This window comes from Mastigoproctus giganteus, chromosome 4 (genome assembly GCF_048544385.1).
Source record: "Mastigoproctus giganteus isolate SK-2022 chromosome 4, ASM4854438v1, whole genome shotgun sequence".
NCBI lineage: Eukaryota > Metazoa > Arthropoda > Arachnida > Uropygi > Thelyphonidae > Mastigoproctus > Mastigoproctus giganteus.
Genome location: NC_143578.1, coordinates 3939131 through 3962316, shown reverse-complemented (window position 1 = coordinate 3962316; position 23186 = coordinate 3939131). Strand labels below are relative to the sequence as shown.

The 23186-nt window shown below is 39.5% G+C and overlaps 1 protein-coding gene across 1 annotated transcript in view; it reads right to left on the bottom strand.

The window, feature by feature from the left end:
* The window catches only part of LOC150086344 (uncharacterized), a 70912-nt gene that overhangs the window by 22153 nt on the left and 25573 nt on the right, over positions 1 to 23186 (bottom strand). The window contains exon 2 of the mRNA XM_090371317.1: positions 7343 to 7423. Within this exon, the coding sequence (XP_090227443.1) occupies positions 7343 to 7423 (81 nt within the window). The remainder of the gene's footprint in view (positions 1 to 7342; positions 7424 to 23186) is intronic.

Genomic DNA, 23186 nt, shown 5'->3' with positions numbered 1-23186 from the left:
TGTTTAGTTTCTAGAGCTAAGTTCCGGTCAACTCTTCCCTATCTCTTCCATCATGCACTTTGATTGATGACTTTTGAGGTTATAATGAACAACGTGGCGAGATCCAATATTCTTTACATTTTGAGGGTACAGCTCTAAAACGGTGTTCACAGGCAGGCAGGCCACTAGTTAGTACACCGGAGCGAACCTATTGTAACTCTCTAGGGGGCTTCCGGATCAGCTAGTGTATAATCTTGCTACCACTACTCTGTCAGATAGTGACTGCAGGGAGTCCGAGTAGTGTGTATGCGGGGAGCATTGTCGAGGCCACGGTATGTCAAGGATCTGGGTATATTCTTACCATGTGTATGCCATATACAAAAATTTCATTACTTCATACAGCATGTCCCACCCACTTTTTCTTATTATTGAATACAATATGAATTGTCAAACTAATAGAGCAAGCTTATCTGCAAAAAGATCTAAACCTCCCAAACACTTCCTAATTCATTTCACAAATATACGTGGTCTCAATTCTAATCTTAATGATGTCCATTTTCACTTGCAGTCTGCCAAACCCCATGTACTTTTTCTGACAGAATCTCAGTTATCGGTTGATTCAACTACTGCTCAATTTCAGATGTCCAAATTATTCGCTGTAAGATTCCTTCTGCCTCAAAGGTTGTACTTGTGCACATTTCCGTTCTGATATTACCTGTCAGAGACTTGGCAATTTGGAATCTCCTCTCTTTGGTCTTCTCTGGCTTAAAATCTCTCTACCTCATTGTGTCAAATTCAACTGTTGTCTCTACCGTTCTCCCAACTCCACTAATCACTTGGAGCTCTTTGACTTCCTCTCTTTGCAACTTGACTTTCTCCAGTCCAACTTTCCTAACAGTGAGGTAATTTTCCTTGGTGATTTTAATGTTCACAACTCCAGCTGGCTTCCGTTTTCTAGTCGCACCGACCCAGCTAGTCGAGATGCCGAGGCTTTTGCAATTACTAATGACCATGCACATATTGTTCATTTACCTACAAGAATACTGGACAATGCTAATCATACAGCCAACATGCTTGATCTTTTTCTCACAAACAACCCTTCTAAGTACACGGTCAAAGTGAGAGGTCCTTTAGGCACTTCAGATCACAACTCGGTGACTGTCTCTTCTCCAATGGAGCCTTTATCTCATGGCTATTCCCAACCTCGTGTTGCTTGGCATTACAAGAATGCCAAATGGGATGACCTGCGAGATTTCCTTTCTTCTTTTCCTTGGTCGCATTGCTGTTTCAAAACTTCTGATGTCAACGTTTGCTCAGATCCTGTCAGTGAAATTATTCTTGCAGGAATGGAATCCTTTATCCCTCACTCCTCTTTTAAATCTCGTCCTTTATCTAAACCTTGATTTTCCAATAAATGTGCTAAGGCTCTTCAAGAGAAGAATGTTGCATATTGTAATCGGCTTGTTTATAATTCTTCAGTTTCTGCCTACACCAAAACTCACAACAATTGCAAAGCAGTTATTAATCAGTCCAAACTAGAGTTTGAACAGACTAAGAGTAGAAAACTTGCTTCTTGCCATAATTGTCACCAAGCACTCTGGTCCCTTGCCAAAGCTATTGGCTGCAACTTTTGCCCATTTCTGCTCCCACCTCTGTCCAAACCAGATGGTCCTGATGTCATTTCAGCCAAGGATAAAGCTGACCTGCTAGCATCCCATTTTTCTTCCAACTCATGTATTAATGATCTTGGTAAAACATTTCCCACCATTCCCAACACGCTCAATTCAATGCCTCCTGTGGTCTTCTGTCAAAAGGATGTCAGAAGGATTTTGACGAATCTTGATGCTAAGAAAGCTCCTGGTTCCGATGGTATTTCTCCACTTGTTCTCAAAATCTGTGCTCCTGAACTTACTCCTATTCTTTGCTGCCTTTTTTTTATTTTCTTATTTCAAAGGTGTTTTTCCTTCTGCTTGGAAATTTGCTCATATACAGCCAGTTCCTAAAAAGGGTGAGAAATCCCTCCCATCCAATTATCGTCCCATTGCAATTACTTCTACTCTCTAAAGTAATGGAGAAATCCATTAACCGCCAACTCTCAAACTACGTAGAAACCTTCCGTGTGATCAACGATCGCCAGTATGGATTCAGTCAGTGTCAATCCACTGGTGATATTCTGGCTTATGTTACCCATTTATGGACTAATTCAATGGAAAGTTTCAGTGAAACTCAAGTAGTTGCTCTTGACATCTCAAAGGCTTTCGATTGTGTTTGGCATAAAGGTCTTCTAAAGAAGCTTCCATCTTATGGTTTGCCAACTATTTTTTGTAATTGGTTATACAGTTTTCTCTCTGATCGCTCACTGAGGGTGATGGTAAATGGCTCTCTGTCTTCTGACTTCTCCACTAATGTCAGTGTCCCCCAAGGTTCAGTTCTCTCCCCCACTCTTTTCCTCTTGTATATTAACGACCTTCTTCCATTGACTGGAAATCCTATCCATAGTTTTGCTGATGATAGCACATTGCATTCTACTTTCCATTTTGAGAAACCTTGCCCTGCTCAATCAGCTTCAACTTCTTGAAAATCTTCTACCAATTCCTTAAATGCTGATCTTCAGGTAATTCTTCAGTGGGGCAAAGACAACTTAGTTGATTTCAACTCTTCTAAAACTCAGTCTTGTCTTAGATCTCGCAAAAAGGATTATTCTGCTCCTATGCTTATCTTTAGCGACACTTCGATTTCTAGGCAAAATAATATCTCCCTTTTGGAAATTACCCCGACTTCTAATCTCTCTTGGCACAATCACATTACAAATATTGCTTCCTCTGCATCTAAAAAACTTGTTTTTTCTATTTCGCTCTCGGCGTTACTTTTCTTCCAAACAGCTGCTCACTCTGTGTAAATCGCAAATCCGCCCTGCCATGGAATATTGTTCCAACATCTGGGGTGATGCCCCCAAAACCTCTCTCAGGCTTCTTGATTCCATTCAGAAGAAGGCAGTTAAGTTAATTAATGATTCACCTCTAACAGTCTCTCTCCACTTGCTGTCTCATTGATGTACTGTTTCTGCTGCATGCCTCTTCTACAGATACTTCCATGGGCACTGTTCTTCTGAAATGGCTTCTATAATTCCTGCTCTCTCTCTCTTTCAAAACAGTCTGAACACGTGCCACCACCAGCCAACATCCATTTACTGTCCAACTTCAAATTCATAGAGCCAACTTTTCATCTTCTTCGTTTATTCATTCAACTGCCATTTTCTGGAACAACCTTCCTTCATACATATTTGCTGAAAATTACAGTCTACAGAAGTTCAAGTCCAATGTCACCAAATATCTTCTTTCGTCTTCTTAACCTCCAACCCAAGCATGGTACTAAGTACTATAGGTTCTAATACCTCTCGTGTTTGATGTTTACATAAAAAAAAAAAAAAAATCCCCCCTAAGCTAGCCGTTTTCTGACCCACCTAACACCGCATCGATAGCATCAGCAAATATTCTTGCACCCTTTCTATTTAAGTGTCCCCTACCTCCGTAGAAGCAGTCTCTCCTGTAAACAAGCACAGACCAGGCTGAAAAAAATTCTACCCCTTGAGCTTTGCACAATCTCTCTAGGGCCGAATTGATTGACAAGGTTCTCATCATATTTCCTGCTATTGTGTTCCCTCCTATCGCAGACAGTTTCACATTCAACCCTAACTCGCAACTTTTTTTCAACGTTGACCTATATTTGTTGAGTAAATCTGCAGATCTTGTACTCTTAATGTCATTAGTTCCAACATGTACAACAATATCACTTTTTGTGCCCTTAAAAGATGATATCTGTTCTACAACATCATCAACATTTGCCCCTGGCAGACATACCCTGGTCCTGTTCCACCTATCCTTCTTGCATAGTATATTCCCCAGTCTCCCTGACAACAGTTGCTAACAATAACTAGTTCCTTTGAGACCAGAGCATTCTGCCTTGGAGTTTGCCTGATGATAGGAGTCAGCTCTGCCATTGAGGTAGGCAGCTGATAGCTTGATGGGCCCTCAAATTAATTTCAAGGACATTTACCCTACAACTCAAGCTCTCATAGATGCCCATCAGAATGCTGAGTTGGCACCTAATTTTTATTATCTTTGATCTTTATTATCTCTTATCTTTGCTTCGCAGCTCTAGTCTGGGTCACGATTTCCATTTAAATACAGTTTAATTAACAATGGAACTTAATAAGATTAATAAATATTTTTGATTAATTGATAATACTATACTAAGCTAACAGATTACTAATACAGTGCTTCGTACTACGTTATCTAGTTTTACGTTATACCTTACACTATGAGTTGGAGATATACACGTTGCACTATTTCTTATCGATTACAATATGGCAGCTAGTTCAACAATATCGGCACCAACACCGGGAGTCGTAACTTCCAAAAATCACTAGTTAAATTCAAAATAAGAAGCTAACGAATGCTACTAAACCTATTTAATATCTTTGTAAAACACAATGTAGTATCTTAATTAACAAAGAATACAGTAAAAGTATCAACATACTTATCCTTTTACAGCAGCCAAAAATCCACTAAATGTTCTCTTCCATGACCAGAGCACACTGGTCGCGGCAGTATAATTAGAATACACTGTATTGTAAATAATCAAATATAACTATCAAATTGAAAACTTGTAGTACCACCACTCCTCAATCAATGCTCTATCCTCACATAGGCCTGAAGATGGGGAAACAGCACGTTCCCAAAAATGTATCCATAAATATTTTGTGCTTGGCACTGAGGCTGTTCAGTTCCTTTAAATTGTATCATTTCAATAATAAATTACTTAATCTACCATGTGATATGATAGTGTGGTGTCTATCAATTCATTAACATAACAATGAAAAATCATGTACACTCCCCCCCTTTCAAATTTAAATTATTTCCAACAAAGAAGCTAACCAAGATAATTAAATATGATTTTCCCATTACTAAATTGTGTTTAGTACTATTTATTTATTCTATTTATGCATCCTGTACTGCAGTTCTTGATTGCATTTTGAATTACCTCTATGATTTCCCTACTATTGAAGTCAGACTGATCAGTCTGTAGTTACTTAGACACATTCTTAGGACCATCTATAAGGAGATTAGCAATACATTCGAACTTATTTTATCCAAAGGAATCTTTCCAAATCATAACCGTTCAATATTCTCTCTCTCTCATTCCTCAACCACTCTCAAAATTACTGGATGTATACCATCAACTCTAAGCGCTTTATTTGTCTTTATCCTGTATTTGTTTTTGTCCTGCCATGAAGGGTTCTTTCATTTTTAAAGATCAGTGAAGTACCTGTTCAATACAGCAGTAATGTAAGTTGGGCTATTCAAGACTTTGCTACATCATTATGTAAGGGTCCAATCCAATTTGCTCTTTTCTTCTTTGTATTCACACATCTCCATTCTTCACTTCTTAACCAGTGATTTCTCAATCAGCTCTATTAAACTGTCCAACTCATACATCCATCCAAGTTTCTTTCTTTCTTTCTATAGAAGTACCAGGTGGTTATAAAATAAGTTTCCCTATTCAGGAGCCGCTAGTGTCAAAATGGTTAGAGTTAGTGCTGTGAAAATAAGTGGGTATGTCATTTAGGGCAGGGGGAAGCAATTTGTAGAAGAAAAAAAATTAATTCAAATTTCTGCCGCCAGGGGAAAACGGCACTGCACATAGGTAAAAGTTGTCCTTTACTTCAAGACAATGCTTACGCAAATGACATCCTGTTAGATAAAAGCAAAAAGGCAATTGCCACAGTCAATAACCATTATGGCTCTTACAAAAAAAGGAACATGCTCTTTTACAACTGTTCTATCAGAATAATAGTAACGCTAATGCAGCACTACATGAATATTGAAAATTTAAAGGTTTGCATAAAGGACCTTTGATGTCACAGTTGGGGTTCAAAAACTAATAAAGAAATAGGAAGCTACCGGGTAGTTAGGTGTAATTCCAGGCCGGGGACGACCATGTATCGGAATGGAGGTAGTAGATGAAGTGGCTGTTGCAATGGTCAGAATGCGAAACACTACCAGTCAGTAGTGCCAGAGGCATGTCAAGAGACTTGAACCTTCCTTGGTCTACTGTATGTAAAGTGCTTCAAATAATTTTATGCTGGTTCCCATATAAGATTCATGTAGGCAAGAACTAAAGCCTTGTGATCAGCAACAATGAATAAGCTTTTCTCTACGATTTCTGGCTCATATGGACCTTGATGATACATGGGCTCGAATGATCTTGTGGTCTGACAAGGCACATATGCCTCTTCCTGGGGCTGTAAATGCACAAAACTGCCGAATATTCTCGTCCATCTGCTGTGCATAAAAGACCACTACAAAGTCCATACGTTATAGTAGTGTGGATTCCAACAGCAGAGTTTATAATCGGACCATTTTTCTTTGAAGAGTCTACACCTCATGGCTCTGTAAGGTGTATGGTAACTAGTGCAGAGTACTGCACTCTTCTAAGCGATCACATTATCCCCACTCTGCAAGAAATGCAATGCTTGGAGACTGCAGTGTTCATGAAAGATGGTGACCCTCCCCATGTTGATCGACAAGTGAAGGATTGTTTGTTTGTTGTTTGGTTTTTAGGAGCATTAGCAACTAAGGCCATATTGCTCCAGGAAATGTGGTGGTCATTCTCTGACCTTTCCGCATCCTCCGTATTTGGTGGTGACGGACTCGAACCCCGGTCTAATCAAGAAGTGTGTGCTATGCTCCTTCCCACCTGGCTACGGAGGCGCCGACAACTGACAAGTGAAGGAACTGTTACGTTCAACATTCGGAAATGATTGCATCATTTCTAGAGACTTTCCGCAGTTCTGGCTAGCCCAATCACCACATCTCAATCCTTGTGATTTCTGGCTATGGGGATACCTGAAAGACAGAGTTTACCATGGTGGCATATAGACACTTGTCAACCTGAAAGCAAGCATTAAATAGCATGTAGCCAATGTCCCCCAATGAGATGCTACGCGAAACTATGTTGCACGCAGTCCTCCGTTTTCATCTCATGTGAAAGAAAGCACATAGAACACTTTTTTTAGATTTCTAAGTTGTGATATTAAAATCTAATCCTAAGTTAAGTATTCCATCTCATGTTAACAATGCCAATTTTTCCCCTGAAGGCAGAAATTTGAACTCAATTTTTTTTCTTCTACAAATTGCTTCCCCATAGCCTAAATGACATACCCACTGATTTTCACATCGCCATCTCTAACCGTTTTGACACTTGGGTTTCCTAAACAGGCAAACTTATTTTATAACCACCAGGTACATAATAAATATAATAACTATCATTATTATTATTTTGAATCAGTCAAATTATTTACCTGATATGGAGATCATTAATGCGTTTTGAAATTGGCATAAATTCACAGCCTTCTTCTTCACAGGTTCTAGGTCTCTTTCGGCTAAATTAAGAATAAAGACGTGAGCATGGCAAATATTGAATTATTTATTCTAAAAATAATAAATTGCACTAATAAAATATCACATGTCACAATACCACCTTGCAAATCTTCAATGGAAAGTAAAGTCAATTTAAGTTAACTACTATCAGGAACTATACCAAACCATACTAAATTACAACTGGAAGTCTGGAATAAAACAAGTGGGCCTTTGTGAAGAATACAAAACACTGTGTACAGAAGACTGCTGGACTGTGCTCCATACACACAGATTGGTTCTCTATTCAGATTTGCAATATCATTCTCGAATATGTAATGATTTTTCAAGGTATTTTCTTAATATGTTTCTTGTTTCCTTTAATTAGTATTGTGGGATCAAATATGGTTGTGGGGAGTGTTTGGGATACCTGTTAATAGGTGGCTATCAACACCTATTTACACATTACACTGAACTCACCATAGTTAAGTTGTTGTTTGTTTGTCATTTGGTTTTTAGGAGTATTAGCAACTAAGACCATATTGCTCCAGGAATATGCAGTGATCATTCCCTGACCTTTCAGCATCCTCCGTATTTGGTGGGCACGGGCTCGAACCCCGGTCTAATCAAGAAGCGTGTGCTACGCACTGCAGCTCCTGCCCACCTGGCTACGGAGGTACCCCATAGTTAAGTACCGTTTACTAAAGGTGATATAGTTGTACACGTTGGCACTAATGATATTAAGAATAGGAGACCGGCAGAATTACTTAACAAGTACAGGTCACTGTTGAAAAAAAGCCATGAATTAGGGTTGAATTTGAAAGTGTCTGCAATTCTGTCCAGACACGATAAGAGGGAGTATATGATGAGAGCCTTGTTGATCAATTCGGCCCTGGAAAGATTGTGCAAGGCTCAAGAGGTAGAATTTTTTTCAGCCTGGTCTGTACTTCTTAACAGGAGAGACTTCTTCTACAGTGATGGGATACACTTAAATAGAAAGGGTGCAAGAATATTTGCTGATGCTATCGAGGCAGTTAGATGGGTCGGAAAACTGCTAGCTTAGGGGGATACAAGGTACTAATAGATTAACAGTAGCCACTGGCAGAGGGGAAAGTGATTCTTGTACTGCTTCTATTGGAATGAGCAGAAGCCTGAAAAACAAGATGCAGGATATATTCAGAGACTGCTGGGAGTCATTGCGGTACAAGTAAACACATGGGTTGAGTTAGGGTAGCTAAGAATAGAAACACGTGCATGTATACTCGCAGGTACACCACTGCTAGGAGTTTGGTAAATAAATTTGATGAATTTGAGATATTGCTCAAACCATCAAAGGTGGAAACTGTTGGAATATCAGAGACATGGTGTTACACAGATATAAGGAATGCAGAACTGGAATTTTGTGGAGTACAACCTCAACAGAAAGGATAGACAGGATAGGAAGGGAGGAAGGGTTATGCTATTAGTTAATATATAGCATAACCTATTTCTTAAAATAGTATTTTAAGAAACACAAAATTCAAGAAAGTGAAGCAAGTCGACATCGCTGGACAGTGCAGTGTCGAGTCAGTTTGGTGAGACATAAACATTGGGTGTTCAAAATTGAGAGTAGGAGTGTGCTATAGGCCTAATGACTCTGATGAGTATAATAAGAAACTGTACAGGGAAATAGAGTGAGCCAGTAAATCAGAGAGTCTTAAATGGGGGATTTTAATTTCCAAGTTACTGACTGGAATTTGTGGGTTGGTCGCTCACACACACACACACACACACACACACACACACACACACACACACACACACACACACAAGCAAGGCTTTTGTGGTTTTATTGGATGATTATTTTCTACATCAGCATGTTCGGGAGGCAACTAGAGTGAGTAATACTCTTGATTTGATTATCAGTAGTGATTCTTCATGCATTAAGACTCTACAGATAAAGGAACCAGTAGGTGGCAGTGATCATAGGGTGCTGAAAGGGGATTTACTCAAAGAGGTAACTACCATTAGGGGTAAAGGGAAGGGTTATTGCTTTCGTAAAGGCAACTATGATGGATTGAGACAGTATTTAAATTCTATACAGTGGGACCAACTGATGATGTTACCAACAGCAAATTCAAAATGGGAAGCATTCAAAGAACTTATCTTGGAAGCTACTAGGCTTTACGTACCAACTAAGAAATATTGTTTAGGCAAGGTTTAGGCCTAAATGGATGTCAGAGGAACTAATGAGACATATAGCAGAGAAGAAAAATGCACGGGATACATATAAATTAATATGTGACACAGAAGCCTATGATAGATATGTTGATCTGTAACCAAGTTACAAAGGAGGTTTGGCAGGCAAAGGCAGATTACGAGAAATCTTTGGCAAGGGATGCAAAGAAAAACAGCAAAGATTTCTTTACTTATGTAAACTCTAGAAGGAAGGGGATGAATCAGATTAGTCCACTTGATATCGATGGTTCAACTGTTGATGATCCTGCTCAGGTAGTTAACAAACTAAATGAATAATTTGCATCGATATTCATGCATGAGGAGTTATTCAGCGAGGGGAATGCCAGAGGTGTATTCAACTGTGGCAGTAAGCAAGATAATCTTGTAATAACTGAGAGTAAAGTGGAGGAGAAATTGCTGAAGAGAAACGCAAGAAAGGCAACTGGGGTGGATGGGATCTATCCGGTTTATATTAAAGGAGGCAGCAAAGGAAGTAAGCAAACATTAGCCATAATTATGAGAGCTTCCTTGGACTCAAGGGAAGTACCCATGGACTGGAGTTGTGCAAATGTGACATGTGACTACAATTCACAAAGGAGGATCAAAGGGAGACAAGTAATTATAGACCTGTTAGTTTAACTTCTGTTCCTGGAAAATTAATGGAGGCACTGGTTAAAGAAGCACTGCAGGATCATCTAGACAAGACTTCAGTTATAGCTCAGACACAGCATGGTTTTGTTAAGGGGAAGTCTTGCCTGACCAATTTAATTGGATACTATGATGCAGTCACAAAAGAACTGGATGCAGGGAATAACTTTGATATTATATACTTGGATCTTAGAAAGGCTTTTGATACTGTTGCACATGGAAGACTGCTGCACAAATTGGAGCAGTGTGGCATTGGAGGCAAATTGCTGCTATGGATAAAGGGATGGTTGAATGGGAGAAGCCAGAGAGTGGTAATCAATGGACACAGCTCATCATGGACTAATGTTATTAGTGGAGTCCCTCAGGGTTCAGTGTTAGGTCCATTATTGTTTTCTGTATATATAAATAATATTGATGATGGTATATCATGCTTAATGTCCAAGTTTGCACACGATACAAAGGTTGGCAGGATTGTTAAGGACACTACTGATGCTATGCTGCTGCAACAGGATCTGGAAATGTTGAGCAGATGGGCTGAGAGGTGGCAAATGAAGTTTAACATTGACAAATGCAAAGTACGACATAGGGGAACAGCCTATGTAGTACTTTGTCAATGATATACAGGAATTTTTCTAGCAGGGATAAGGAGGTGATTATTCCCTTATATAAGGCAATGGTCAGGCCACACCTTGAGTACTGCATACAGGTCTGGAGGTGCAATTTCAAGAAGGATGTAGAGCTGCTGGAATGAGTACAGAGAAGGGCAACAAGATGATGCTAGAACTAGGGAACATAAATTCAAGTTACGGGGGGGGGGGGGGGATGTTTAGATTGGACTGGAAGACATTTTATTTTAGCCAGCGAGTTATAAATTAATGGAATAAGTTGCCTACATGGGTGGTAGAGGCTGACAGTTTGGGGAAATTCAAAGGTCATCTGGATAGTACCTTCAGGTCAAGGAAGCGCATAGGATTATAGGTTTAATTTCATTTTTTTTAATTAATTATTATTATATATTTATTATTTTTTTTTATGACTGTTTTATTAGTTTTTTTTTTTTTTTGGCTGGTGCAGCATAAGCTATAGGCTTTCTTGCACCATGCGGCCATTACTAATACTAAGATTAGAATGGAACAAAGGGTTGCTCTTAGGAAAAAAAGGCTTAAGTTTTGCATATTACAGTGTCTGGAGACTAGGCACTGGCGAGGTGATTTGATAGAGGTGTATAAAGCCTTGAATGGTTTGAGCATGCTCAATGCTGATGAGATTTTTCCTCTTGCTCAGAGTAATCACCTGAGAGGGCATAAATTCAAACTGAGGAAAGACAAATATAGGATAGAAATTTGCCTTTAGCCAGCAGGTAGATGGTTGGTGGAACAGATTTCTATCCCTTGTTGTGGAAGTTGATAGCCTAAATAAATTTAAGGCTCAGCTGGACAGGTATTTCGAACAAACGGAGAGGTGAAGTGGAAGTTTTTTTGTTTTTTTTTGGCTGGTGCTGCATAAGCTTCCTATCTTGCATCACATGCCTCTACTAATGCTAATATCTGCTATCAATTCCTTAAATTAGCATTAGCATTAGCATTAGTAGAGGCATTTGATGCAAGAAAGCAAGCTTATGCAGCATCAGCCAAAAAAAAAAAAAAAAAAAAAGTAACATAAATAAATAAAAATAACCACTTCCACTTCACCCCTCTGTTCGTTCGAAATACCTGTCCAGCTGAGCCTTAAACTTATTTAGGCTATCAACTTCCACGACAAGGGATGGAAGTCTGTTCCACCCACCAACCACCCGCTGGCTAAAGGCAAATTTCCGCACATCTATCCTACATCTGTCTTTCCTCAATTTGAATTTATGCCCTCTCAGGTGATTTTTCTGAGCTAGAGGAAGAATCCCATCAGCATTGAGCATGCTCAAACCATTCAAGGCTTTGTACACCTCTATCAGATCACCCCGCTGGTGCCTAGTTTCCAGACACTGTAATTTGCAAAACTTAAGCCTTTCTTCGTAAGAGAACCCCTTTGTCCCATTCACCAATCTAGTTGCCCTTCTCTGTACTCTTTCCAGCAGCTCTACATCCTTCCTGAAATGAGGCCTCCAGGCCTGTATACAGTACTCTAGGTGTGGCCTGACCATTGCCTTATACAAGGGAATAATCACCTCCTTATCCCTGCTAGAAAAATTCCTATATATCATTGACAATACACCATGAGCTACTCTTGCAGCTCGTCTGCACTGCTCAGAGAACTTCATATCTGCCTGCACCACCACCCCCAGGTCCCTTTCATTCTCTACCACTGTCAGTGTAGTACCACAGAGTTGATACGCTGCTCTGGGGTTGCTGTTTCCCATATGTAGTACTTTACATTTGTCAATGTTAAACTTCATTTGCCACCTCGAAGCCCATCTGCTCAACCTTTCCAAATCCTGTTGCAGCAGCATAGTGTCAGTAGTGTCCTTGACAACCCTGCCAACCTTCGTATCGTCTGCAAACTTGGATATTAAGCCTGATATACCATCATCAATATCATTTATAAATACAGAAAACAATAAAGGCCCCAATACTGAACCCTGAGGGACTCCACTAATAACATTAGTCCACGATGAGCAGTGTCCATTGATTACCACTCTCTGTCTTCTCCCCCTCAACCACCCCTTTATCCATAGCAGCAACTTGCCTCCAATGCCACACTGCTCCAATTTGTGCAGCAGTCTTCCATGTGCAACAGTATCAAAAGCCTTTCTAAGATCCAAGTATATAATATCAAAGTTATTCCCTGCATCCAGTTCTTTTGTGACTGCATCATAGTATCCAATCAAATTGGTCAGGCAAGACTTCCCCTTAACAAAACCATGCTGTGTCCTAGCTATAACTGAAGTCTTGTCTAGATGATCCTGCAGTGCTTCTTTCACCAGTGCCTCCATTAATTTTCCGGGAACAGAAGTTAAACTCAGAGGTCTATAATTACTTGTGTCAGCCTTTGATCCCCCTTTGTGAATTGGGGTCACATTTGCACATCTCCAGTCAATGGGTACCTCCCCTGAGTCCAAGGAAGCTCTCATAATTATGGCTAAGGGTTTGCTTACCTCCTTTGCTGCCTCCTTTAATATAACTGGATAGATCCCATCCACCCCAGGTGCCTTTCTTGTGTTTATCTTCAACAATTTCTCCTCCACTTTGCTCTCAGTTATTACAAGATTCTCTAGCTTACTGCTAGAATTGAATACACCTCTGGCATTCCCCTCGCTGAATAACTCCTCATGTGTGAATGTCGATGCAAAATATTCATTTAGTTTGTTAGCTACCCGAGCAGGGTCATCAACAGTTGACCCATCGATCTCAAGTGGACCAATCTGATTCATCCCCTTCCTTCTAGAGTTTACATAAGTAAAGAACTCTTTGCTGTTTTTCTTCGCATCCCTTGCCAAGGATCTCTCGTAATCTGCCTTCGCCTGCCTAACCTCCTTTGTAACTTGGTTACAGATCAACTTGTATCTATCATAGGCGTCCGTGTCACGTGTTAATTTGTATGTATCCCATGCATTTTTCTTCTCTGCCATATGCCTCATTAGTTCATCTGACAACCATTTAGGCCTAAACCTTGAACAATATTTCTTAGTTGGTATGTAAAGCCTAGTAGCTTCCACGATAAGTTCTTTGAATGCTTCCCATTTTGAATTTGCTGTTGGCAATATCATCAGTTGATCCCACTGTATAGAATTTAAATACTGTCTCAGTCCATTGTAGTCGCCTTTACGAAAGCAATACCCCTTCCCTTTACCCCTAATGGTAGTTACCTCTTTGAGTAACTCCCACTTCAGCACACTGTGATCACTGCCACCAAGTGGTTCATTTATCTGCAGATTCTTAATGCATGAAGAATCACTACTGATAATCAAATCAAGAGTATTACTCCCTCTAGTTGCCTCCCGAACATGCTGATGTAGAAAACAATCATCCAATAAATCCACAAAAGCCTTGCTACTGTGTGAGTGACCAGCCCCCGAATTCCAGTCAATATCTGGGAAATTAAAATCCCCCATTATAAGACTCTCTGATTTACTGGCCCACTCTATTTCTCCGAACAGTTTCTTATTATACTCATCAGAGTCATTAGGCCTATAGCACACTCCTACTCTCAATTTTGATCTCCCAATGCTTATGTCACACCAAACTGACTCGACACTGCACTGTCCAGCGATGTCGACTGGCTTCACTTCCTTGGATTTTATGTGTTTTTTAACTAATAGCATAACCCCTCCTCCCTTCCTATCCTGTCTATCCTTTCTGTAGACATTGTACTCCCCAAATTCCAGTTCTGCATTTCTTATATCTGTGTGACACCACGTCTCTGAAATCCCCACAATATCTGCCTTTGATGTTTTGAGCAATACCTCAAATTCATCAAATTTATTTACTAAACTCCTAGCATTGGTGTACACACAAGTATACATGCACCTGTTCTTTTTCTTAGCTACCCTAACACAACCCATGTGTTTACTTGTACCCCAATGATTCCCAGCAGTCTCTGAAATATCCTGCATCTTATTTTCCAGGCTGCGGCTCATTCCAATAGAAGCAGTGCAAGAATCACTTTCACCTCTGCCAGTGGCTACTGTTAATCTATTAGTCCTTGTATCCCCCCAATCTAGCAGTTTTCCGACCCACCTAACATTGCCTCGATAGCATCAGCAAACATTCTTGCACCCTTTCTATTTAAGTGTATCCCATCCCTGTAGAAGCAGTCTCTCCTGTTAACAAGTACAGACCAGGCTGAAAAAAATTCTACCCCTTGAGCCCTGCACAATCTTTCCAGGGCCGAATTGATTGACAGGGCTCTCATCATATACTCCCTCCTATCGTGTCTGGGCAGAATTGCAGACACTTTCAATTTCAACCCTAATTCACGGCTTTTTTTCATCAGTGACCTGTACTTGTCAAGTAATTCCGCCAGTCTCCTACTCTTAATGTCATTAGTGCCAACGTGTACAACTATAAAAAAATGCTGATCTACATGTAATTCTCCAGTGGGGTTAAGACAACTTAGTTGATTTCAATCCTTCTAAAACTCAGTCTTGTCTTATATCTCTCATAAAGGATTCTTCTGCTCCTATGCTTACCTTTAGTGACACTCAGATTTCTAGGCAAGATGATATATCTCTTTTGGGGATTACCCCAACTTCTAATCTCTTTTGGCACAAGCACATTACAAATATTGCTTCCTCTTCATCTAAAAAAACTTGGTTTTCTCTTTTGCTCTCAGCATTACTTTTCTTCCAAACATCTCACTCTGTACAAATCGCAAATCCACCCTACCATGGAATATTGTTCCCACATCTGGAACGGTGCCACCAAAACCTCTCTCAGGCTTCTCGAGAGGTGAAGAGATTGAAGGGAAGTTTTGCATTAATAATATTGAGATCGGAATGGTGTCGGTACCATTCGATGGTGAGGGCTTCATATTGAAGAATTCTGTAGCTCGATCTAAGTTTAATAATAGTGATGGCAGAGTCAACAAGGGGGGTGTGGTTGTGGTTTTGAGCATGGGTTGTTAACTCAGTGCAGGATTGACTTGTCCTGAAACTGTTGAAGTGGTAGTATGCGCGGGTGTTGGAAGTTGTGGAGGAACCAAATTTGGTGGTAGTGCTGCCGATGTAACAGGTGTCGCAGTTTGGTTGGCATTTTATGAGATATATTATATTATTGAGATCATTGATGGGTTACTTGTATGTTTCTTTATAAGAATTAAATAGGGAACCTAGTTATTATAAGTAGAGAAAGTGAGGGAGATGTCGGTATCCCTCACTTTCTCTACTTATAAGTAGAGAAAGTGAGGGAGATGTCGGTATCTTTGAATGTACGTCGGAATTGTGCTGCGAGTTCACTATGGTAAGGGAGAACTATGCGAGTATTTGTCTTGTTATTGTGTCTGATGGGGTTATTAATGTTGTTTTTAACGGTGGATATTGTGTGTTGGATGAGTTGAGGGGGATAGCTCCTGGCTATGAATTTATCAGTAAGGTATTGAAGTTCATTGTGTAGATCGTTTTGTGAAGAGCTGAATTTGATAGCATTGTAGATTTGGTTGTATAGGACGCCTTTTTTGGTACTAAGGGGATGATGTGAAGTGGAATGTAGATATTTACCAGTATGCATGTTTTTTCTGAAAATCTTGGTATTTAAATTTGTGTCTGTTGTATAAATAGTGAGATTAAGAAAATTAATTTGGTTGTCCGTTCCGATTTCGAGGGTAAGCTTTAGCCCTTGAATTTTAAAAAAAGATTGTCTATGGTTGCTCTGTTGCCTATTATTAAGACATCATCGGCGTAGCGGATGTACAAAGGGTACTAGGAAAGTTTTGCAATACAGCTTTGTTTATTTAATTTTTTCAAAGTAATTTCCTCTACATTCAATACACCTCTCCATCCTCCGGAACCAATCTTTAAACCATTCAGCCAAGTTTCACTAGGGAGTAAAGCACACTCGTTGTCCCAAGCCCGTAGAAGGTCCTCATCACTGGAAAACCGCCTCCCTTTTAGCTTCATTTTCACATGCGGGAACAGTGCAAAGTCGCAGGGAGCAAGGTCTGGACTGTAGGGAGGGTGCTCAAGAAGTTTCAGTCCTGTCGTGGTCAAATATTCGGTGCAGGCTTTGGCGCGGTAAGCTGGAGCATTATCGTGATGGAGGTACCAGGTGTCCATTCTTTACTTTGGCCGCAGGTTCTTCATAGATCCAATGACTTTAGGCAGGCATTGTTCAGTATACCACTTAGCTGTGACTGTCTTCTGCGTGTCCAAAACGACGTATTCCACTCGATTTGAAAAATACAGCTATCATTTTCTTCTTTACAGATCGGGATTTTCTGACAATTACGGGTGTGTCGTTATCATCAAAGACCCAAACTTTGTTTTGAGCCTTGGTCGGCAGATCGTAATAGTACAGCCAAGTCTCCTCACCTGCCACGATGTTGTTCACATACCGAGATTGTCCCTTATCAAACTTTTTTAACATCTCCCGGCACCAAGTCACACGTCGTGTCATCTGATGCGGCACCCAGAGAGAACAAAGTTTCTTCACGTGCAAATGATCTTGCAGAATCAAACGAATTGCTGATGCATTTAGGCCCAAAGTATCTTCTATCTGTTGGTAGGTCACTCGCCTGTTTTCGTCAAGCATTTTCCTCACAGCAGTAACGTTTTCCTCCATAACTGACGTTCGTGGCCTTCCCGGCCTCTCAGAATCCTCCAGAGTGAAATTTCCCCTTTGGAATTCTCTATACCACCTGAATATCGTTGTACGATGTGGACAATCATCATCTAGTGCAAGAGTCATTTCTTCTAAGCCCTGGTCTTTGGTTAAACCACGCACGAAATTATACCGCAAAACTGTCCTTATCTCATTTCGTGACCACGATGCCATCGCAAGCACTTTACACTCTCACTACTAATGAATAACTGAGCCCATCGACTTGGCGCGGCGGCTACTATGCACGTATGAACATGTCTCAACATGCAGCAACAAGCAGCTTCCTGTGATTCATTGTTGCGTCATATTGTGAAACTTTCCTAGTACCCTTTGTATAATTTAATTTCAGAAGGGAAAGGTTGTAAAATTTGGTTTTCAATAGTGGCGAGATAAATTTCAGAAAGGGGAGCAGAAATGCCTAAACCCATTGGTAAACCGAATGTTTGTCAGTAAATTTTATTATTAAATCTAAAATATCTAGCGTCTAGTAAACGTTCAAGGATGTGGTCAACTGAAAGAGAGGTACGTTTCGTTAAAGTGTCATCAGCTGTTAGAAGTACGCGTAATGCTTGTAGGGTGAAAGGAATATGCACATTAGTGTATAGGGATATGACGTCAAAAGAAGCTAATATGTCTTCGTCGGATATGGTGGTGTTGCTGATTTTTTGGAACGCTTGGTTTGTATTATTAATTTTGAATGCAGAGAATCGAGTGAGTGGGGATATAATTTTAACAAGGAAGGTGGATAAATTAGCAAAAGCTGATCTACTAAAAGAAACAATAGGTCTTAGTTGGTGGCCAGGTTTGTGTAGCTTGGTTATTCCAAACATGTGGGGCAGAATGTTGTTGCGAATTCCTATCTGTTGTAAAGTAAAGAGGTTGATTTCTTTGTTCTGTCTGAGTTTTCTGAGAATTGTGTCAAGTTTATTTTTAAGTTTTGTAATGTTGTGGTTGCTGTCATTTGTATATGTATCTTGGTCGGCTAAAATTAATTCCATTTTTTTCTGTGTAGGTGTCCTTGTCCAGGATAACAATTGTGTCTCCTTTGTCAGCTTTTTGGATGATGATATCTGGGGTTTTGCTTAGTCTTTGTAAATCCGAGAGTTGTTGTTTTTTTATGTTAGGGAGAGATGTGAGTTTAGAATTTATTATCCTGTTAGACTGGTGTATAAGTCACCACTTATCGGGATTTTGGTCGAGTTTAGACTGGAGTTTGATTATACAATCCTTAATTGGATAGTGTTGTTCTTTAATGGCAAAATTAAAGCCAAATTCTAGGCTGGAGAGTTTGGAAGGGATGAAGGATTTTGAAGAGAGGTTAACGGTGGAAATTTTTGGTGGGGGGGGTTTGGATGTGAGTGTGTTCCATTTTTTGATGTGTTTTTGTGTTATGTGTTGGATGGTGGCGTTGATATGTACATTGTTGTGGTTAGTATATTCGATCCAGGCGTCTGATGGCATATTTCTTTTCAGAAGGAATCTTAATTGGTGAATGCAGTTTAAAAGTTGGTGTTTTTTATTAAATCTTTTCTTAAATTCTTAGCGTATGATCGCGATGGATGTGCGGGGTATGATATGTGGGTATTTTTTACAGTTATTTTTGGGAAAGATGCGGGCGAATTTGGGGATGACGTTGTGATATAAGCATTTTTGTAGGAAAGCTATGTGTAATTTGTTGGAGAAATATTTGATAAGCGCTTTGGAGAGTTGTATTTTTCTATCAGGCATGTCTAAGAGCATCAGAGATGAGACTGGAAACATGTGAAAGATTTAATAAAAAAACACCAACTTTTAAACTGCATTCACCAATTATGATTCCTTCTCAAAAGAAATATGCCATCAGACGCCTGGATCGAATATACTAACCACAACAATGTACATATCAACGCCACCATCCAACACATAACACAAAAACACATCAAAAAATGGAACACTCACATCCAACCCCCCCCCCACAAATTTCCACCGTTAACCTCTCTTCAAAATCCTTCACCCCTTCCGAACTCTCCGGCCTAGAATTTGGCTTTAATTTTGCCATTAAAGAACAACACTATCCAATAAAAGATTGTATAATCGAACTCCAGTCTAAACTCGACCAACATCCCGATAAGTGGCGACTTATAAACCAGTCTAACAGGATAATAAATTCTAAACTCACATCTATCCCTAACATAAAAAAACACCAACTCTCAGATTTACAAAGACTTAATTTTAGCCGACCAAGATACATATACAAATGACAGCAACCACAACATTACAAAACTTAAAAATAAACTTGACAATTCTCAGAAAACTAAGACAGAACAAAGAAATCAACCTCTTTACTTTCCAACAGATAGGTATTCGCAACAACATTCTGCCCCACATGTTTGGAATAACCAAGCTACACAAACCTGGCCACCCACTAAGACCTATTGTTTCTTTTAGTAGATCAGCTTTTGCTAATTTATCCACCTTCCTTGTTAAAATTATATCCCCACTCACTCGATTCTCTACATTCAAAATTAATAATACAAACCAAGCGTTCCAAAAAATCAGCAACACTACCATATCCGACGAAGACATATTAGCTTCTTTTGACGTCATATCCCTATACACTAACGTGCATATTCTTTTCACCCTACAAGCATTACGCGTACTTCTAACAGCTGATGACACTTTAACGAAACGTACCTCTCTTTCAGTTGACCACATCCTTGAACTCGTTACTCTTTTACTAGGCGCTAGATATTTTAGATTTAATAATAAAATTTACCGACAAACATTTGGTTTACCAATGGGTTTAGGCATTTCTGCTCCCCTTTCTGAAATTTATCTCGCCACTATTGAAAACCAAATTTTACAACCTTTCCCTTCTGAAATTAAATTATACATCTGCTACGCCGATGATGTCTTAATAATAGGCAACAGAACAACCATAGACAATCTTTTTTTAAAATTCAAGGGCTAAAGCTTACCCTCGAAATCGGAACGGACAACCAAATTAATTTTCTTAATCTCACTATTTATACAACAGACAAAAATTTAAATACCAAGATTTTCAGAAAAAACATGCATACTGGTAAATATCTACATTCCACTTCACATCATCCCCTTAGTACCAAAAAAGGCGTCCTATACAACCAAATCTACAATGCTATCAAATTCAGCTCTTCACAAAACGATCTACACAATGAACTTCAATACCTTACTGATAAATTCATAGCCAGGAGCTATCCCCCTCAACTCATCCAACACACAATATCCACCGTTAAAAACAACATTAATAATCCCATCAAACACAGTAACAAGACAAATACTCGCATAGTTCTCCCTTACCATAGTGAACTTGCAGCACAATTCCGACGTACATTCAAAGATACCGACATCTCCCTCACTTTCTCTACTTATAATAAACTAGGTTCCCTATTTAATTCTTATAAAGAAACATACAAGTATCCCATCAATGATCTCAATAATATAATATATCTCATAAAATGCCAACCAAACTGCAACACCTGTTACATCGGCAGCACTACCACCAAATTTGGTTCCTCCACAACTTCCAACACCCGTGCATACTACTACTTCAACAGTTTCAGGACAAGTCAATCCTGCACTGAGTTAACAACCCATGCTCAAAACCACAACCACACCCCCCTTGTTGACTCTGCCATCACTATTATTAAACTTAGATCGAGCTACAGAATTCTTCAATATGAAGCCCTCACCATCGAATGGTACCGACACCATTCGAATCTCAATATTATTAACGCAAAACTTCCCTTCAACCTCTCACCGGCTTGGGACCTCTTGCAGCTAAAGTTCCCACGTGTCAAAAAGAGCATCACGAGAGTATAGACCAACTTTAAATACAACACACGCTCACTTCTCTTCCATTCGCCAACTGATGACTTCATTTAACGAAAGTCTCTAGCAACGACTATTGGTACCACCGGTCTTCTCTTTTATTTCATTCTTTCATTTGCGTCCTTCAACCTTTTTATGACAACCAAGGATTGGAGATCTGCACTTCTACTTCCTTGCGCTCATTTTAAAATTTGTTTAAAAATATTTTTAACCCATTCTCTGCCTTAGTTCTTTTCAATGCTTCTTCCAAACTAAATTCAGCCACCATTTACCAATAAATTTATTGCAGATTTATACAAGGTGAGTACCGTTTTTTAGGCATTTGCCATTCAATTTTTTTTACTTCATTCATATGTATTTCCTGAAAATTACAGTCTACAGAAGTTCAAGTCTAATGTCAACGAATATCTTCTTTCGTCTTCTCAACCTCCAACCCAAGCACTGTACTAAGTACTATAGGTTCTGATACCTCTCGTGTTTTGGGTTTTTAAAAAAAAAAAAAAAGTTGGCCTTCATTTACTAAGAAATCTTGAGAACAGTTTCCAACCAATGGGGAAGGTGGTGGGTGGGTGTTTGGGTGAGAGACAGATTGGAGACGGTCTGAAAACTGGCCTATCCAATGGGTATGTGTTTGGGGGGGGGGATGTTAAGTTCTATAACATCGACAGATTAAACTTGATCAGAAACATTTCTTTAAAATTTGTTTTTAACGTACTGTTTACTACAACATTACTATCATACCCCACAGAAAACAAAAAACTTCATAAGCTATACTGCTGATATCAAACTATTGTCAACCATTGAGATGCATAATGATCTCTATACTACAACCCAGCATTAGTCATAAAATCAGCTAGCTATCAGAAAAGTGTACCTACATAATGCAGATAACCCAAATAATTCATTACAGTACATTAAGAAAATGTTGAACTGAGAACTATCCATATTTATATGGACAGTTCTATTGCTAAAAATAATCAGAGATAAGTCAGTATATAGGAGGAGACACCCCAGCCTCCCTGAACCTTGCCAGGACACCCTGCCACCACATGGTGTCAAAGCCCTCTTTGAAGTCCAAGGACGTACTTGGAGTCTGTAGACAAAACAGAGTCCATGACACACCTGAATACATTGACCGCAGACTTGCCCTTAGAAAAGTGGAATTTAGTTGAAACTTGTAAATACTTATCATGATAGGATGTCAGGAACCTTCCAGTAATCAATTTTTCAAGCACCTTCCCCAAAACTGGAAGAAGTGCAATGGGCCGATAAGACAAGGGTTCATTAGAGGGTTTCACAGGAATTAAGCAGGATTTTTAGATTAGCTCTTTTTCAAGGACTTGGAAAAGAGCTGTCATAGAGACAGTTATTCAAAAGATTTGAAATCAACTGAAATGAGAGTTCTTCATTTGTAAATAGTTCCTCATGAATTAAACCAGAGTAAGTCAAATGACCAAATCTCAGGTCTGATTGTTGAGTGCTTTCCTGGACAGAAACATCTTGGTGGATAAGCCCATCCAAGATGTCATTTGTAGAGTTCGACCAAGTAAGTCTCCTGTCTATCAGGTGTTAAAATGGAGGAAAAGATCTCACTGGGATGAATCTTATCAGCAATAATCTTGTATGCCATCCCCCAAGGTTCATCATTTAATGTAAGTTTAACCAGACTTCCCCAGGCAAATTTTTTCTCTTTATATTATTATTAAAGTAGAGATGTCTGGCTGACCTATAAAACTCAGCCAGATGGCCCACTTCATCTCTAGGTCTATTTCCTCATTTCGCTCTCTGAAAATCACCTAGCAGACTTCAGTTGATTTCTCAAATTTGT